This window comes from Vicugna pacos, chromosome 12, assembly GCF_048564905.1.
Source record: "Vicugna pacos chromosome 12, VicPac4, whole genome shotgun sequence".
NCBI lineage: Eukaryota > Metazoa > Chordata > Mammalia > Artiodactyla > Camelidae > Vicugna > Vicugna pacos.
The window spans coordinates 61,652,182-61,671,606 of record NC_132998.1 but is presented as its reverse complement, the minus strand read 5'-3'; the positions used below and the strand labels follow the sequence as shown (position 1 = coordinate 61,671,606).

The window sequence follows — 19,425 nt, the reverse complement described above, 5'->3', positions numbered from 1 at the left end:
TGGCGCTGGCAAGGAGGCGAGGCGAGCACTGCTGCTGGGGGGGAACCGGCACAGCCTCTGCTGAAGAGCTGGACAGCGTGTGACCTGAGCACTCCGCTCCTGGGGGCGGGGGCCCGCGGGCACGAGCACACACGCTCAGGAGTATACGTCTGTGTGCACGAAGAGACATGTAAAATGCTCACGGCAGTATTATTTATAATAGCCCCAAAGCAGGGGAGTTTGGCATTGGGCAGAATGGATAAATAAACCGTGATGTATTCATACGAGGAAATCCCGCACAACAAGAAGGAAAGAACCAACCACAACCGCCACGATGGCACGGAAAACATCTTACAAACATAATACTGACTAAGAAGCAGGCACGGTACAACACCTGAGTCCATTTTCATAAAGTTCAAAAGGCAGGCAGGACCTACCATCTCAGGGTGAGGGGGCCAGATGAAACACAGCTTGCCCCATACAATTTGAACTTCGGACAAACAATAAATAATTTTTTTTAGTATAAGTACATTCAAAATACTGCATCGGACATACTCATATTAAAAAATTATTCTCTCTCTGCCTCTCACCGACCCCTCCAAAATGGGATTGGTAATGGTGTCCTGTTGCCAGGGCAGAGCCAGGCCACATTCATTCTTGGGTCACCAGAGCCCTGACGGTCCCCGTGGGCCTTGGAGTGTGTGCCTAATGAGAAGTCAGAACCATTCAAATCCGAGCCACCGGTCTCGGCCGCAGAGCATCTCCCGGCGGTAACACTTAGAGGAAAGGCCATCGTGGTAACCGTCAGTTTGCTGTCTGCTCCCTCCTCCCAGTTAGATTTGGTGGGTCCTCGACATCAAGGCCACCCTGGTCACACAGTTGTCCTCCCAAGTCTGGCACCAGAAGGTCTTCCCTAAGCACAGGCTCGAGCATAGCTCTGCTTACAGAGCTTCATCAGCGTCCGGCAGGGGAACAGTGGCTCTCTAAGTGGGTGGGTGGGGTGCTGAGAGGACACCAGGCCCAACCACAGGGTACCTCCGCTTGCACGCCTCTTGTAACGGGCAGCTCACCACTCGGTAAGGCCACACTGCCTCGCCTCTGGGGTTCTGCCTGCGGGATGGTCTTCCCACACTGGTGAGAACCTGCCTCTTGTCACCACCTTCTGTGTCTCTGCTCTGCCTTCTAGGACCACATAGAACAGGTCTGCCCCTCGGCCTGGGTCAGCTCTGCCCATATGCCCCAGATGCCACTGACAGTAGATCACCCGTGGCTAATGGCTTATGTGATCCCTGGTCCCCGCCTGCTGGTGTTACGATGCTACTGAACTCTCCACGTGCTCATCAATATGTTAAGGGCACGGGAAAGAGAAGAGGAAAGCCCTGAACATCTGAATTTAATAATAATCACCATCAGCCTCGCTGTCTGTCCCCTCCTAGTGAGCTGCCATATGCCCAGGCGGCTGGCTGAGCTCACCCAGCCTGAACTCGACAGCCCGCTGTGCGTGGGGCAGACCCCACGCAGCAGGCAGTCGGCAGCCGGGCCACGAGGTTCCCTTCTTGGGGACTGGTTAGTGCCACTTCCCCTGTGTGACCTCACCTGGGGACACCACAGAGAGGACCCTGGTGGGCCAGTGCCCCCTTGCCCAGATGCAAGACAGAGGCTTGGAGGGACGTCGTGACTTGCCAAGGTCAGACGTGCAGTGAGAGTCAGGGCAGTGGGGACATCCCTGGTGTGCTGGGTCCGGGGCACAAGCATCACTGAGAGTCAGTTCTGCCCATGTAAGCGCTGTGTCCCTTCCAGGCCTTGGGTGTGATGTGTCAGGTCCCCACGGGTTGAGGACATAGGGCTACAGGCTGAGAGAGCTGTGACTTACTGAGCACTGGGCCCAAAGTGATGGCCACCACCCACCACGGCAGCCACCAGCCCGGCCTGGCAGTCCAGCCTCTGGCCTCTGCTCTCTCGCTGAGACCCGGGAAGCCCTGCGCAGCCCGCAGTGTACCCACGCCCACCCCCGCCTCCTAGCCTTTGCCCTGGCTGTTCCCTCTCCTTGTCACACCCTTCCCCAGCCCCCATAGCTACTTGTATCTCCTCAGCCTCTGGCTCCCCTTGGGAAGCCTTCTCTGACCCCAGCTCCCAGGGCTTCTCTGCAACCCTTGTTGAATCAAGGAACTGGGAGCTGATGTGTCTCCCACAAGGATGTAAACCCAGTGAAGGCAGGAGCTGCCTCTGCCTGGTGCATGGCACATCCCCAGGGTGGCCATGGGACAAATATTTGATCAAGGAATCAACCAATCAGCAGGTGGCCATGAGAACATCATTCTGATCCCCAGATCTCAATGTCCTCATGAGGCAATAAGGCCATTCAGAGAACCAAGGGACAGATGACGAGCCCACGGCACCACGCCTGGCGCACAGTAAGTCTTCATGAAAGGGCCTCCATCCTGGAGCAGACCAGAGTCAGGAGAACCACTCACTGTGTGGCCTGGGGCAAGCCACATCCACGTCTGGCCTCCGCTTGCCCGTCTGTAAAATGACGCAGTTGCAGGCCTTGCCCTGCCCTGGGGGCTGCTGGCTGGCAGTGGACTAGAGCTGTCTCTGCCCTGGTCTCCACCTGGGAGCTCCCCAGTAATAACAACCACCACCAACCTCCAGGGCCTGGGCTTCGTCTGGATGGGCCCACACAGACCTCACAACCCTGCTAGAAGGCGAGTAGTATCATTTCCCTACATGGGGACCAAAGAGGCCAAGGCACTTGTCCAAAGTCACACAGCTAAGCAGTGGTGGTGCCCCAATTCAAACAGCCCTTCCCTCCCACTCAACTCCCCAATCACTACTGTCACTGAGACTTCTGGTGGGGAGGGGGCCTGGCGGTAGGAGCCCACCTTCCCAGGCACGCAGGCCCCAGAGAGGCAGGCGGCAGCAGGAACTCAGGACTAACCCCATGGTGCCATGGAAGCAGACGCAAGCAACTGGCCCACACAGTGGGAGACTTAGCCCACCACCTGCTCCCTGCTCCCTGGCCCAGACAAGGTTGCTACAGGGAATGTCAGCTCGTGGCCTGCATCTCAGAATGCAAATGGGGGACCATTTAGCCCTCAGAGTTAACGGCTCTGAACCGACATTAGGGCCACACACTGGATTCTGGGCAAGGCTGTGTGGGAAGGGGGGCTCCACACAGCAAATAGCAAGAATGAAGTCTCTGTTCACGGAAAGCCTGGTGCGGGCCCTGGGATCAGCTGAACCCTCGTGACATCTTTACTGCCACCCCCTGGAGGAGGTGAGCCATCGCTCCCACTTTGCAGAGGCGGAGACTGAGGCACAAGAGGTTCAGTGACTCGCCCAGGGTCACCCAGTTCAAAAGAGGTGAGGCCAAGATTTGAGCCCAGGCAGTTTGGTTCCAAAGTCATGTGGTTAACTTCCACAGGATATGACTTTTTCAAAAGGTGGTGTGGGGGGGCATGCGAGACAGGGTGTTGAAAACCACTGGGCTAGCCCCTGACCCTCCTGGCCCCCTCCCCCATCGCCCACGTCCCCACCTGCACCTCACCTCGTAGTCCCATCACTCGGCTCACCTCCAGGCTTTTGCTCCCACAGGCTCCTCCTTCTACAATGACCTCTTCCAGTTTTTTGTCTAAACAGACTTCTTTTCCAGGTCTGGGCTCTACTAGCCTGCCAGGCAGACTCAGCTGCCTCCTGTCCTCAGCCCCAAGCTCACCACATCCCCAGGTGCCCCACCAGTCCTCATCTGGGACCTCAGAGATCCCAAGGAGGGTGTGTGGAGACCTTGTACGTGGTGAGGACTGGGGAGATGACAGCAGGCATGTCCTGGGGCCCAAGGAAGGCAGGATAGCCCAGCATCTCCCCCTCACCCCAGGTGGAGGCCTTGGCAGGATGGGGCCATGTCCCAAACCTGCCTGCAGCCTCTGGCCAGCAGGTGGTCACCATGTGGCGTCGACCAGGGCAGCCCAGGGGTACCCCAGACACACTGTCTGTAACAGCTCTCCCTGAAGCCCCTGCATGTGTACAGGCCCCATGTCTCCCCCAGATCACCCGTCAGCCTCCCTGCGTGTGCTGCTCTGGCTGATGGCGCAGCCTCTGGCCCTGTTACCCCTCCATGTCTGTGGATTCCCTTCTCTTCCCTCATGGCTCAGGTCACCTCACCCCCTCCAGGGAGCCTTCCGGGGTCAAGTCACTCTTTCAAGCACATGAGGACTCTCCCTTCTGTGTGTGGTATCCTCCTCATCTGCCAGCATTTGGCACCCTGTGGCTATTGCCAGCTGGGCCTCTAAGGGCCAGTCAGTCTGTCCACCTGTAAAATGGGGACAACAAATCAGTTCTCACAGGGCTGCATGAGGACTGGAGACAATTCCTACAGAGATTTAAGCCCAGGGCCCAGCTGACTGTAATTGCTCACGGATGATTTGCTGACAGATCATCATCGCCATGCTCTTAATCATCACCACCACCGACATCGTCATCACCGCCACCGACATCGTCATCACCACCACCATCATCACCTTCATCACCACCATCATCACCATCATCACCATCACCATCACCACCATCACTGAAGCTGCTCTGGACACAGTGACCATCACGCAGAACAGTCATGATCCTTTCTCGCTTTGATCCCCACTCAGCCAGGTGAGCTCGAGGATAAGGCCCGATTGCTCTGTGTCCCCAGCAGAAAACAAAGGCTTGATGTGCACTTGTGATTTAAACGACTGCCGTCCATGGTACAGCAAACCAGGCCTTCGGCCTTCCATGAAAATTTCACCTGCCTCTCCTCAGTCTGGCTGATCACCATCACCCTCCGTACATGTAACTTTCGTGTGTGTCTGAGGGACAGACAATAGGGAGGGTCCTAGCATACAGAACAATGGTTACAAGCAGGGATTCTGAATTGGCACAACATTGAAAACTGACTATACCTCAATAAAAAAAAAAAAGCAGGGATTCTGAAACCAAACTGCCTGGATTTAATCCCAGCTCTGCCCACTCCTAGCTGTGTGACCTTCAGCAAGGCCCTCACCCTCGCGTGCCTCAGTTTCCTCACCTGGAAAATGGGGATAATAAACTCATGATACCTGTCTATATGTGAGACAGTATCACAGGTATAATTATCTGCCAGATATGGGGAAACCAAGGCTCAGAGAGGTGGAGCAACCTGTGCAGTGTCACACAGCAAGTGAGGGGAGAGCTGGCCCTGAGTGCCTCCGTTTCCCCCAGCCCCACTTCCCTCTGTGGCCTCAGCCTCCGCTCGTCCGTCCCCGCCCCACACAGCTGCGCCCTCAGCAGCGTCAGGACAGCGCCCGCCCGCAGGCCACCGGGCACACTCACCACGGGGAGCCGTAGATCCGGAAGCCCCGCACGGTGACCTCCGAGTCCTGCAGGTAGATGCAGTTGGTCAGCAGCGACTGCACGTTCTCGTAGTTCTCCGGCTTCAGCTTCGACACGGAGGGGAAGTAGTAAAAGTCCTGCTTGATGAGGTCGGCCATGAACTCCTGGTCGAAGGTCAGCTCGTGGTTGCCGGCGATCACGATCTTGTACTCGTACGGCAGGCTGCCTGCAGGGGCCGACACGACAGACACGACCGCCGCTGCCGGCTTCTGGAACCACAGTGCCGCTGAGGGAGGGGGCGGACAAGAGCCACCGGAACCCCTGGCGGAGCCAACGGACCCTCCCTCCCAGCAGGTGCCCTCTGATCAGAGGCAGCAGCAGCCCCGTCATCGTCGCTGCAGCCTGCTCACCCCGGCTTCTGCAGGGGGACCCGCCGCCAGCCCCCTAGATCCACGGGAGGAGGCTGGACGGCTTCCTCCAGAGCCTCTGAGCTGCAGCGTGCCTGGCCTCATCCTCAGGACCTCCCTGCCTCTGTTTCTCCTGTCTGGGCCACTTGTCCACTGGAAGGGGACCCTGCCCTGGGCCCCAGCTCAAGCCCTCCCCAGCCTCACTGTCTCAGACCCCTCCACTGGGGGTCTGACTTGTTAGCCTCCAGAGTAACAGGAATTGCAAGTTCTCTGCAGAGCCCAGAACCAACCTTTGGAGACCTTACGCTTGGGAAAGATCACGGTGGCTGTCCCCACTCCCACTGCCATGAAATTCAAAGTCAAAACACAGTCTAAGTGGGATCAAAACAAAACTGTGCTTAATACACACTGAACTAATCCTAGGGTCCTTCCAGCTCTGCTCTCTACAAAGTCCAGGCAGTTCTTCCACACCATGCTCCTTCCCCTTTCCTCCTCTGGGTCCTACTGCAGGCGCCCTAAGCAGGTGGGTGCACTGCCTGCCCCGTGAGCTGGCTCCAGGTAGCCCTTCGGCCTCAGTAAACTGACTGCCATCTGCCCCTGCGCCCTACCAGCCCCCGGGAGCCAGCCTGACCCCAGGCTCAGGCCCCTAACTCCCCACTTCCTACCAGCCTCAGCGGCCTGGCTCCCCAGGCCTGGAGAAAGTCACGATGCTACCTGTGGACCCTGATTAGGAGAAAAAATGAATGTTGAAGGTGAACCCCAAGGCCCAAGCCTCTCTCCCAGCCCCACTCCGAGGAGGTGCCCTGGTGCGTCAGGCAAACAAACACCAGGGATGTGTGAAGGTGCCAGCCCAGCACGGGGGCCTCAGGGAGACGGAGTGTCCAGGCAGAGAATGGTGACATTTCACAACCACTTCAGAGAGCAGTAACTGCGGCCACTGAACGGAACTTCTAAATGACTTGAACCCTGGTTTTTGAAGGAGTCGGTACAAAAGACACGAAACTTTACTATGCATCTGTTTCAGCAAGAAAGTCACTTCTCTTGTCCTGAATTCAGCATAAATGGCTAGTTAGCAGATCCCAGGGGGTCCTGGAGTGTGCATGTCTGAGTCCTACTAAGCGCCAGGCACTGAGTCAGACGTGGAAACCGAGGCTCAGGAAGCTGGGGGAGTGACATGGTGGAGGACACAGGGCCAGGAGGTGGCGAAGCTGGATTCTTAGCTAGTCCTGTGACCCCAGACTTTCCACCCACTCAGGGAGAGCCTGGAAAAGTGCCTCGACAAGGTGGGGACACAGAGCTCTGTCCTGACACAGTGAGAGCCGTGGCCATGCCTCTGGCTCCGGCCTCCTGTCTGGGGGCCTCAGGGGAATGTGAAGGGGAATGTGCCCAGAGGACCTTGATCTCTAGGCTCCTGCACATGGGGAAGGGGGGGCACTGAAGGAGCAAGAGACCCCCTGAGCTAACACAGACCCGCACCTCAGAAGGCATCCTCTCCATTGCCAGGTGACCATGTCCGCACAGGGCACACACAGGGCAGGGCGCCCCACTTTGGAGCCAGCTGACCTGGGTTCAAGTCCCTGATCTGTCCCCTCTCATCCAAGCAAGTCCCTTAACCTCTCTGAGTCTCAGTTTCCCCTCTGGTCAAGGTGAGTGTGCTGATAACTGCCCCTTTCTGGGACTAAGGACCTCATCTGGGCCCCAGGCTCCACCAAGCCCCTTCCCGGTGGCACGCCCACCCAGGGGTTACAGTGCAGGAACAGCAGAGCCTTCCCACCCTCGACCATGACCCAGAACTCCATCTCCTCCGGGGTGTGAGCCTTCCGTCAGAAACCCAATTCCAGAAATGCCTCTTCTCCAAAGCCTGAGGACTGTGTGCCTTCCCGGGAACTGAGGTCCACAGTGCTGGACCAGACTGCAATCAGACTCAGCTCCTGATAAGGTTCTAGGAAGAAGCCCGTTCTCCCAGCCCCGCCGTCAGCTCCAGGAGGGAGCAGGAGGGAACTTTACTGTGCCATACAGTAAAGTTCCAAGTACCATAATTACAACTATTATTAGTCTAATTGCAACGAAAGGGAAGCATCCAGAACTCAGATAGAAACTTCTCCACTCCCCCACCCCACCCCTGCAGCTGGGACCTGCACGTTCCGCCTGTGCAATACGGCGGCAGCGAAGGGCTCTTGGATGGCTGCCCGATTCCCAGCCTGGCCACGGAGAAGCCGGGGACCCCGGCACAGAGAGAGAGGTTTTCTACCAAACAGGCAGAAAACTACCATCTGTTCGTCACTGCCTCACCAGCCACAAAGACTTCTTTACAGGTGTGAGAAAATAGTGTCTCTCTTATCTGATGTTTATCAACTCTGGGAGGCCAACTGATGCCAAGCGTGGGCTCCAGGCGCAGACAGCTGGGTCCCAGACCCTGCTCTGCCACTCCCCAGCTATGAGATTTAATCCCCCCAGGCCTCTGTTTCCTCACCTGTAAAATGGGAAGAATAATGCCTCCTTGCAAGACTGTTTTGGGATTACACAAAACAATGAATGCAAACGCACAAAAGACTTTTGATGTTTGAAAAAAGTCAGGCTCCCTGGGCCAGAGTTTGCAAACTAGAAGCCTGCAGGCCAGCCCTGCCCACAGACATATTTTGTTTGGTATAACTTTCTAGGTTTTTTTTTTTAATTTGAATTTGTTGCCAACATTAAAAATTAGACAAATGCCCAATAAAATGTCATTCTTTCTATTTTCTAAAAAATCAATCAATCAATTTGAAAATTCTCAGGACCCTGGCCCAGGCAAGTGCTCAGTATCTGTGCCTCCCGCAGACGGGAAGCAGAGGTCGGTTCCCCCATCCCCACCCGTCCCCACTACTCACAGCAGCCCACCTCACTCACTTTAAGGTCCTGCGCACTCCGCAGCGTTTGGGTTTTGGGCCTTTGCACAGTCCCTGGAGGCACAAAGGGAACACAAGCCTGGCCCCTGCCCCCGCGGTGCTGCCCACCAGGCCGTGGGGGTGAGCTCTCCAAGCCCTCTGCTTCCTCGCCTCACCCATCCCCTGCCATCCCAGCCCACCCCGCCGGGCCCGGCCTGGGGTGCCAAGCAGTCTGCTTGTTCCCCTTGCAGGAGAGCTTCAGAAGCAAAGAGTAGATGTGTTGGCTTCACCCATCTCCATCCTGAGCACGAAGGGTCGTGGAGGGCAGCACAGAGAAAGCTGCTGTTTCCTGGGACCCACTGTGGGGCAGCCACCATTAGTAAGGGGCTGGGCCCTCAAATCCCCACAGACCCTCCCTAGGAAGGCTGTCACCTCCACCTCGAAGCTGGAGAGTGAGGCTCTGAGGTCAGGAACCTGCCCCCAGGTGAGCTGGGGAGGTGATGCCAGACACTGGTCCAGCTGACCCCACACCTCTGGGTCAGCAGCTCAGATCCTTTCAAGGCCACCAGACCGCAGCCAGCTGGGGAGCCCCTTGCCACACCGCAGGAGGGGCTGGAGCAGTGGCCGCCGCTGACTGCCTTCAAGCTCTGGTGCTCTGCGTCTCCACTCACATCACCCGTCCATCCCGCTCCGACCGCTACCCCGGCTGGGGGAGCTGGAGCTGAACTGATGTGTTCATGTCTTGTCTCTGACTCGGGGTGTGACTTAAGCAAATTAGTGAATTACTCCAACTGTACGTACAGTTTCATTTATTTCCGCAGCTCCCGACTACCAGGGATGAGGAAGTGGGTAGGAGTGTCAGCTCTCCTCTGTTCCCCGACCTCGGATCAGAGGAGGTAACTGAGGCTTCTTCCCTTCCAGGGAAGGGTGAACGGGGACAAGGACCAGCTCTCGTACAAAAAGCCAGGCAGGGGGCAGGGGTCACAACATGCTGCATGACACCCTCAAACACTGTCTGGTCTGTCCCAGAAAGGCGGGTGCCACATGGTTTGGAGGTGAGGGGCTCGTCTGTGAACACAGGAACCTTCCAGCACCATGCCCTTCTAAGCTGGAGGTCCAGCCACAAACACACCTGTCTGGATGGTCACTTGGACTCGGCAACTCGCCAACTATGTGTAACCTTCAAGGACACTTCAGTATCACTATCCCCATTTTACCTCTGGGAAAACCAAGGGTCAGAGAGGTGACACAAATCAATAATAAAGTGGTGAACAAGCACAGAGGGCAATGGGCATTTGACAGTCTTTGTGGCTTGGCCTCATCAAATTCATCCTGCACTGGCACCATCATGCTACACTGCCTCAGTGAGGAGACAGATCAACGGATGGATGATGGGTGGAGGACAGATAATGGGTGGATGGAGGACAGATGGATGATGAATGAATGGATGGATGGATTGTGAATAGACGAATGGATGGAGAGAGATGGATGAATGCACTTACAAATCGATCAATCCATCCTGAGCTAGCTCTGTCTCCTTTATGCCAACTGACCTCTGTCTGCCTGGATCCCTCTCTTTCCTCCAAATTCTTCCTCCAACTGTCCTGGAGAGACTTGTTTTCAGACCAGCCTCCCTCACCCATAATCCTGACCGACCCTCCCTGACTCTTCTCCCATTGGACCTGCTCTCTTGCAGGCAGAGGTGGGAGACCAAAATGAAGGCTCCGGTGTGGCTTGACGGCCACGGAGGCCAGTGGGAAAGCTGTTATCCATTCAGGGGCTGCTCCCTCTGTCGTTATAACCTAACGCTGCATCAGGTGCTCACATTACCCCATAGCACTTATCAACCTGACTGTGGATAAAATGCTCAATGACCAATCATCAGAGGCTCTCTGGCTTAGCTTCACATCCCCCTCCTGTACTTGGGTAGTGAATGGGGGAGTGTTTGGGGGGGCCTCAAAACTAATTAATTTGTAGGGACTTGGTGGAGAAAAAAATGAGATGAGTATAAACTCTTCTGCCCGATGCCTGCCCAGAAGAAATTAATGCTGTTCCCTTTGCCCCTCCTCATGGCTGTCCTTCCCGGCAGCACCTGATCCCTGGCCGGAGGAGGGGTTCTCCAGCAGGTGTCTGGGTGGCCGTGCCAGCTTGGTGATGCTCCCAGAGGGGACGAATGGGCCCGATGCCTTTTTACACCCACCTCCCTCAGCTCAGAAGCAAAGAATCAAGCTAGCCTGTCGCAAAAGCCCATCAAGCTGGAAACTTACTTTCTTCCCTGAAGATGGGCCCTACTGTAAACGCCCGAGCCCTGGTCAGCTGCCCACAAGCTCTGACTGAGCGCGAGCTGTGCTCCAGAAGCTGGATGAGGCACTGCTGGGGACACACTGGTGACCAAGGCTCAGTCATGACGGCAGCACCAGAAATGACATGCAGAGCTTCCAATCCACACCACTTATTGGACAGAGGAGGAACCTGGAGCCCAGAGAGGGAAGGGGCTTGCCTGAGGTCACACAGCCAGACAGCAGAGAACCAGCACTCGAACCCTGGCCTCCCACACCCAGAATGCAGAAGAGCTGTGTCACATCAGCCTCTGGTAGGACATGCTCAGGGAGCTGAGGGCAGGAAAGTTCGGAGGACATTCAGGCAGAGTAGTGCAGGGACTCGAGGGATGGCTTAGCTCCCGGGCTGGGTGGGCCATGCTGGGTGAGCCAGGGCTCTGCTCTCCCAGCCTCGGATCTCTGGGAAGCAGCACATCCTCATGGAAACCAGCGCTCCTCCCTGCTTCTCAGAACGGGTGGGCATTGTTAAGCATTTGTATTCTGTGTGATAACGTTCAGCCCATCTTTCCAAAATGCTTCCCTCCTTCTCAGCCAGATCACTTGAGATCCTGGCCTTTGCTAGCCATGGATTTGCTGGGGCTAAAAAAGGCTATCAGGTATTAATCAGCAGAGCCCTGGAAGATGCCCATGCTGTTATAACTTTTAATTTGACATCGATACCCCAATAGATACGCATCCACATGTAGATTCCATACAGCAGAAACCGTGCACGCAAAAGAGGGACGCAAAGGAATCTCCGCTACTTGTGCTTCCAAGATTAATCTCCCTCCGAAAGGTTTCAGCTCTTCACCGCTGACACTCACCCATCCCATTTAACAGGAAGTGCTGCCTCCAAACTGCATAATCTGTTAAATTCAACAAGATACGTGCACGCTTCTCCCTCATCTATGCCGTTCCCGGAGCGGCGCATGGAGCCCGGCGGGGCTTTCGTGTTCTCTAAATGCAGCCGCCATCAGGCAAATGCCCACTCACGGCTCCTTCCGCCCATCCCCGCCTCGCGGAGCACCGCGGAGGGGAGCGGAAGAAAGAGACAGCGTGACGATCTCTGATTGCATTTTGAGTGCGTCTTTGACAGTTCTGTTTAAACACTCGCCGACGTCTGGGAGATTCACATGAGCAGACTTCTTGGGATGACGCTCGGTCTAGAATAACTGGCGTGGAGAGAGCTCCGCGAGTCGGGCTCCGGCCGCCGCGGGGGCTCCACGCGGCTCGGGCGCCCGGCCGCCAGCGCCAGCATCCCACGGCCGCGCGCTCGCGGAGGATGCGCACCAGCGATGCAGGCCGGGGGTTCTGTGCGCGGCCCGAACGGCGCGGGAGGCTGAACACCACGGGTGCCCGGGCCAACGGCGGGGCTGAGAGACGGGGACACACTGCCCGGGCTGCGCCCTGCGGAATCTGGTGACCCCGCCGTGGCCCTTCCCTGCTGCTGGGCCCTGTGATGAGCGATTTACACTCAACGCTTCTAGACACCGTTAGAAAGCAAGTCTGAACCCCATCTCTGCCTCTTGCTGGCTTCCGGCCTGGAGTGAAAACCCTCACTTCTCTGGGCCTCAGCGACCTCCTCTATAAAGGCAGAATGCTTAGAGTTCCTCGCAGAGTTCTTGCTGCAATCACACTAGGAAAGACCTGCAAAGCGCCCGCACTGTGCTCCTACCGAGGTTTATTTTAATCAGGCGTGGTAAGACTGGAAGACACGGAAGTGACTGTCCTGAGGACGAACTTACACTCCCAGATCTCTAGAAACAGGGCAAGAGGGCGGAGGACGGGCCAGTTTGGATAATCTGGGCAGGCTCTGGGGCACAGGGCTGTCGCAAGTTGCCTGCTGCCAGGCCCTGGGGTGATCAGGGCAGTGTGTGTGGGAGCCCCACACAGGAGGTGGCCGGGGTGGGGTGTGGTCTCTGGATCGGCTGGTTGGCTTGTGAAAGGTATGCCCAGAGGTAAGTCCTTTACCATCTCTAGAATGAGCTAACCCTAAAATTAGTGGGGGGGGGGGGTGTCCCTCCAGGCTCTGCCAGCCCCCGAGATGCCAAAGACCCTGAATTCAGAAACGAAAGGCATGATTTATACAAACTGAATGGCAGCTGTTATCATCTTTAGAGGCTGTTAGGAGGGTTAAATGCCATGCTCAATTATGAAACCCAGAAATGTCAGCTGGGGAGATGAAGAGGAGAAAAGAGGTCACGTGCCTGGGGTCACACGGCAGCACTGGGTCCAGGTCACCAGCCCAGGCCTGAGTGGGACAGACACATCCCGAGAGGGCAGGCCCAGCCCTGCCACCCAGCCTTGCCTGGCCCGCTCGGGTCCCACGTGCGAGGGCCCTGGATTCACAACCAAACATTGATGCCCAGATTTAAAAGGCGAAAGCAATTTTTCTTCTGTTTCCTCCTAATAGCCAAAATGTTTAACTTTCAAACATTTGTTTTTCCTGGGAAATGTTTTAAAAACAGGAACATTCAGTCCTAATCATCATTAAATGCTCGTTTTAATTGCTACTGCAGAGCACATGTGACTTATGACTTTGTGCTTCTCCCAAAATTTAGGTCTCCTGTAGCCAGAAAGATTTTGTAGGGCCCTCCCCAGAGGTCATAGCCTGACAGAACACACAGGCCCAAACACTTCAAAAAAGGCCCACCATGGCCCTCACAAGCTGGTACCCAAGGATGCAACACGTATTCAGAACTCAAGGCTACGATGCTGCCTCCAGGCCAGGCCCCACTGGTACCCTGACCTTTCCACAGCCCTCTGGGCTGCTTCAGGCCTCCTAACCTCTACACATGCTGTTCAACTCACCTTGGACTCTCTTCCTGCCCTGCTTTCTGAGTCAACTCCAATTCAACTCACCCTTCTCCAGTGGGCCCAAGTGCCATTTCCTCCAGGACGCCTTGTATGAGCACTTGCTTTCACCCAGCCCCGGCACTCGGGCCCCCTCCCGCCCAGCCTGTGCTCCCGCTGTCGGCTGGGGTGTCAGCCTTTCCCACCAGCCCAGTGCTCCTCCCGGGCTGGGACCTACGCCTGGCACAGGGCTGGCTATAGGGTGGGATCTCATACATATGCACGGAATCATTCACTTAGGACAGATGCCAAGGGTCAGATGGTGAGGTCAATGACTCACCGAAGGTCCCGCCAGCAATCCACGATGGAATATTCCAGAAGGCTAATTTAATTACTGCAAATTTGTTTGACCTCAGCTCTGCCCCAGCTCACCAGACTCAGGGTAAGGCCTTGACCTTCTCAGGCCCCAGTGTCCCCATCTGTCCCATGAGGAGGTGACACAGAGGTCCTGAACTCTGAGAGTCCTTTCAGCGTTCTAAGACCCTCCAGGTGGTTCCGGGATGGGGGTTCCCAAAGCAGGTGTTAATAGCATCAAACAGCAGGACAAAAAGGGTGCTTACACAGGACAGGGCATTTTGCTGACATCTTGTGAAGTCGACAGTAAAAGAATAAAAAGGTATGACCCTCCTCAAGATGCAAAACACGCTGTGGCCAGAACCCCAGGTGGCTCAGGGTCCCAGGCTTAGGAGCGAGGTCTGACCTGGAACCTACAGGTAGGCCCAGGCCCCCTCCCCCAGCACCCCTCACACCATTCCCTTCACCCCAAAATCTCCATAGAAGAGAGGGTGCACACTCTCAAGGGAAGATAACAGCTTCACAGAGCCACATTTAGGGACCATCAGGCTCGAGGGAGGATGGGCAGTGAGGCTGGAGGCTGACCAGCAGGAGAACAACGTGACTGTGGAGACCCCAGGCCCCTTCCCCACTGAGCTCTTAAATTCTGGAAGCCAGTGTGGAAACTGGGGAACTCATCTCTGGGGGAAAGACAGGTCCAGGAGGAAAAACTTATAGCTGTTGATATCAGAGACTCCCCAGAGAGATGGCCAGGTCCCCATCATGGTCCATCCCCGCCCCCAACACACACACACACACACACACACACACACACAGCTTACCCACAGCTTTCAGATGTCTGGTTCTCAAACACAACACATGGGATCACCAGGCCTCTGAGAAAAAACCTCCAAGCTGAAAACAGAGGCAGAGGCCAAAACAAGAAGAAAGGAAATTGGAGGAAACAGGGCTGATGCCAGGGTGGGGGGTAGTTTATATATAATTACCACCGTCTGTGAGATGATAGAAGATATTGCACCCATGAAACTCTAGAAGGGTGCTCTTAAAAAAAATTAAAATGTGGCAGAATTTTAAATTTTTGGTTAAAGAGTAGAAAGATGGGGTTGAGGAACTCTCCCAGAAACTGAAACACAAAGACAGTGAAGTGAGGACCAGGCCAGGAAAGAGACAAAAATCAGAGAATCCAAACCAGAGGTCTAACATCTGAGTACTACGGAAAAGAAGTCAGGAGAAAAGAGAGGAGGGGAATTTCGGGGAAAAGTGTATGAGAGAATGTCCCCGGATTAAAGGACGATGTTTGCTTCATTAAAAGGGTTACCTCAGTGCCCACAATAATGAATGAAAAACACCCACCCTCGAGGCACACTGTCCAGAAACAAAACAGGTCGTAAACAAAGGATGAGATATCTGAACAGCGACACTGGAAACTAAAAGAATATGGAGCAATGCCCTCCAAATTCTGAGGGAAGATGATTTTTCTACCTAGAATTCTACATCCAGGCAAACTATCAGTGAAGACTGAGGACAGAATAAAGACTTTTTCTGACACGCAACTTTGCCAAACATTACTCTCCAGTACATTCTTTCTCAGAAAGCTACTGGAGGGTGTGTTCCACCAAAATGAGGGAGTAAACCAAGAAAAAGTCATGGGATCCCAGAAGCAGAGGCTCCAAGACAGAAAGAAGGCAAAGGAAGAAGATGGTGAAGGGACATCCCAGGACAACGAGTGTTCACAGGCCTGGACGGCAGCCAGTCCAGACCCGGGGTCGGAGGCTCAGGAAGGACAAGAAAAACGAGCCAACAGACAGCCTGGCACAGCTCACCACACTGCTAAGGGGCACTTAAAACTCTGAGGGAGACGGGGGTAGACCAAGATGGGGGCCTGGAAAAACAAGCACACAAACCAAGCAATTAACTACTTCAGGAAAGACAATAGGTTATACAATGGATATTTAACCAAAAACCATAATGGGAATATATTAAAAGGATAAGAGAAGAAATGTATATATATGGGTAGAGAGACAGTCTCTATATTTTTATTTTTCATTGTAAAACATTAAAAAGTATGTGTAAAATGGAAAAATAAAAAAACAGCAATTTAAGGCTGTTACTTAGAGACACTGTGGTAATAAAGCAGCAACTACCAGGTTGGCACGGGGAATGGGACTCAGGACTGGGGAGGGGAGCTGGGGAAGGGGCTGGGCTTTACTGTAAGCCTTGTAGCACGTTGTGACTCATTGTGTACATGTATTACCTTAATGTAAATAAAATGTTTAATTAAATAAAAAGAAGGCATCAGAGAGGGGAGGGTATAGCTCAGTGGTAGAGTGTGTGCTTAGCATGCTTGAGGTCCTGGGGTCCATCCCCAGTACCTCCACTTTAATTAATTATTAATTAAAAGCCTAATTATCTCCCCCTAACAAATAGTAAAATAAAAGTCAAAAAACAAGAAGGCATCGGGGCCAGGCACTCCCAGTCGACTTCCTAGCTCCCCCAGGGAAGCCTGACCTCTCACTTGTTCTGCCTGTTGCTCAAAAACCTAGAACCATATTAAAAGGGGTCACAGGTAAGACTGATCAGGAGACAGAACAGGCAGGAAGCCTAACCTGGTTTACCCCTCTAAGATTCGGAGGGTCTAAGTGCTGGGATGACTCTGGCAACCAGGATCAAAGGCAGGTGATCAGGCCAGGCAGCGCCTCACCTGGCAGGGCAGACTGCCACTAATGACATCACAGGTGGCACCTGCTGACAGTCGGAGACAGGCCTCTGCATGCCCTCTGTCTAACCCTCACAACAGCCCCAGGAAACAGGCAGTATATTGGCAGAAGAAGAAGTTGGGGGCTCCGTGAGGTTAAATAACTACCAAATTGGTAAGCAGAGAAGTGGGAGTCTGAACCCAGATCCATCTGCAGCTGAAGCCGCGATGTCTTCATGTCTGTCACAACCACCAAGATATAACACATATGCTAGAGTTTTTGCATAAAACATTCCTCAGAAAAAAAGTCACCATATACTTGAATCCTTACAAAGTCTCCCCTCTTATGAGGAGTTCTCAATGACTCTATTTTAAACAACATAATTTTGTTGGAGATATCTGTGGCTGCTGTAAACAAGCCTTTATAAAGACCATTTTGAAAAGCAATACAGATGTTAGAACAAATTAAACGAGTTCGGCAAAGGTGCAGGATACGAAAACGATGGGCAAAACAAGCAGTTGCGTTCCTATATACTAACGATAAACAACCTGAAAAGGATATTAAGAAAACAACCCTATTTGCAATAGCATCAAAAAGAGTAAAATACTTAGGATTAAATTTAACCAAGGGGGTGAAAGATTTATACATTGAAAACTCCAAAATGTTTGCTGGAAGAGACTAAAGAAGACACCAGTAAGTGGAAAGACATCCCGAGCTCCTGGGTTGGAAGACTTCATGTTCATGTTCTTAAGATGTCAAAACTACTCAAAACCAACTATAGATTCAATGGAATCTTGACCAAAATCTCAATGACATTTCTTTCAGAAACAGAAAATCCATCCTAAAATTCATATGGAATCTCGAGGGACCCTGAACTGCCAAAATAATCTTGAAAAAGAAAAAGTTGGAAGACACACTCGCTGATTTCAAAACTGACTACAAAGCTGCAGTAATTAAAACAGTATGGCAGTGGCATACAGACGAGCATATAGACTGCTGCAACCGAACAGAGAGCCCAGAAATAAGCCCTCACACATATGGTCAAGTGATTTCTTACAAAGGTGCCAAGATGATTGAACTGGGGAAGGACGGTCTTTTCAACAAATGGTGCTGGGAAAACTGGACATCCACATGCAAAAATGAAGCCAGCCCCTTACTTGACAGCATAAACAAAGTCAACTCAAACAAGAACAAAGATCGAAACATAAGAGCTGAAACTAGAAAACTCTCCAAACACGGGGGAAGCTTCATGACACTGGGTTTAGCAATGACTTATTGGCTATGACACCAAAAGTGTAGGCAACAAAAGGAGAAAATCTATCAAAATTTAAAACTTCTGTACATCAAAGACAACTTCAGCAGAGTGGAAAGGCTACCCACAGAATGGAGGAAATACTTGCAAATCATATTTCTGGTGAGAGGTCAGCATCTAGAATATACAGGGAACGCCTAAACTCAACAACAACAAAAAAAACCCAAACAACCTAACTCAAAAACAGACAAGGACATGAATTGAGATTTCTCCAAAATGGCCAATAGGCACATGAAAAGATGTTCTACATCACTGATCCTTAGGAAGCTGCAAATCAAACTATGAGATGACAACCACACATCCATCAGGATGGCTACTATCAGAAAAGCAGAAAACAGCACGTGCTGGTGAAGATGTGGAGAAAGGACAGCTTTGTGCACCATTTGATGGGAATGTCAAATGGAACAGCCACTGTGGAAAAACAGTACAGAGGTTTCTCAAAAAACTTAGAACTAGCATGTAATCCAGCAATTCTGTTTCTGCGTATATAGCCTGAAGAATTGGAAGCAGGGACTCAAACAGGCATTTGTACACTCATATTCACATTAGCATCATTCACAATAGCTAAAAGGCGGGAGTAACTCAAGTGTCCATCAAGAGACAAACGGATAAATACAAGGTGGCATGTCCACACAAAGAATATAATTCAGCCCTGAAAAGGAAGTAAATTTGACTCATGCTACACCATGGAGGAACCTTGAGGACATTATGCTCAGTGAAATAAGCCTGCCACAGAAGAACAAATACTGCATGATTCTATTTATATGAGGTCCCTGCAGTCAAATTCAGAGAGACAGAGTGATGGGGGCTGGGGGAGGGGGAGGGGGAGGGAGTGTTTAATGGAGACAGTGTTTCAGTATGGGAAGATGAAGAGTTCAGGAGATGGATGGTGGTGATGGTTGCACAACAGTGTGAACGTACGTAATGCCACTGAACTGTGCACTTTAAAAAGGTTAAAATGGTAAATGTTATGTATGTTTAACCATAATTTAAATTTTAAAAGAATCTTAGAAAGAGAACCAAGGGCCCTGAATCCCAGACACTAGAATTGTGAGTAGGTAGAACGGTAGGTTCTAGGAACTCTTAACAGTCCTAAAAATGCCACTTTTACAGAATCTGAGCACCCTGGAGGCCAATTATTCTAATCTTAGAAGCAAATAATTCTAGAACTCCAGACGTCATCAAGGTTTGAGGTGGAGAGGGACTGAGTGGCTGTCTAGAGTCTCGGCCCCCTCACCCTCCCCTCTTCATCAGGAAGACCTAACTGAGAGGCTCCAGGCCAGGAGCCTGTACCTGCTTCCACCCTACCAGAAAATTCCTAGCATGGGTTTCACCTGGGGTTTGACAGCCCTAGGGGGATAT

The 19,425-nt window shown here is 53.0% G+C and overlaps 1 protein-coding gene across 1 annotated transcript in view; it reads right to left on the bottom strand.

Moving 5' to 3' along the window:
- Positions 1 to 19,425, bottom strand: part of MPPED1 (metallophosphoesterase domain containing 1) — a 70,689-nt gene that overhangs the window by 17,152 nt on the left and 34,112 nt on the right. The window contains exon 4 of the mRNA XM_072973955.1: positions 5,320 to 5,545. Within this exon, the coding sequence (XP_072830056.1) occupies positions 5,320 to 5,545 (226 nt within the window). The remainder of the gene's footprint in view (positions 1 to 5,319; positions 5,546 to 19,425) is intronic.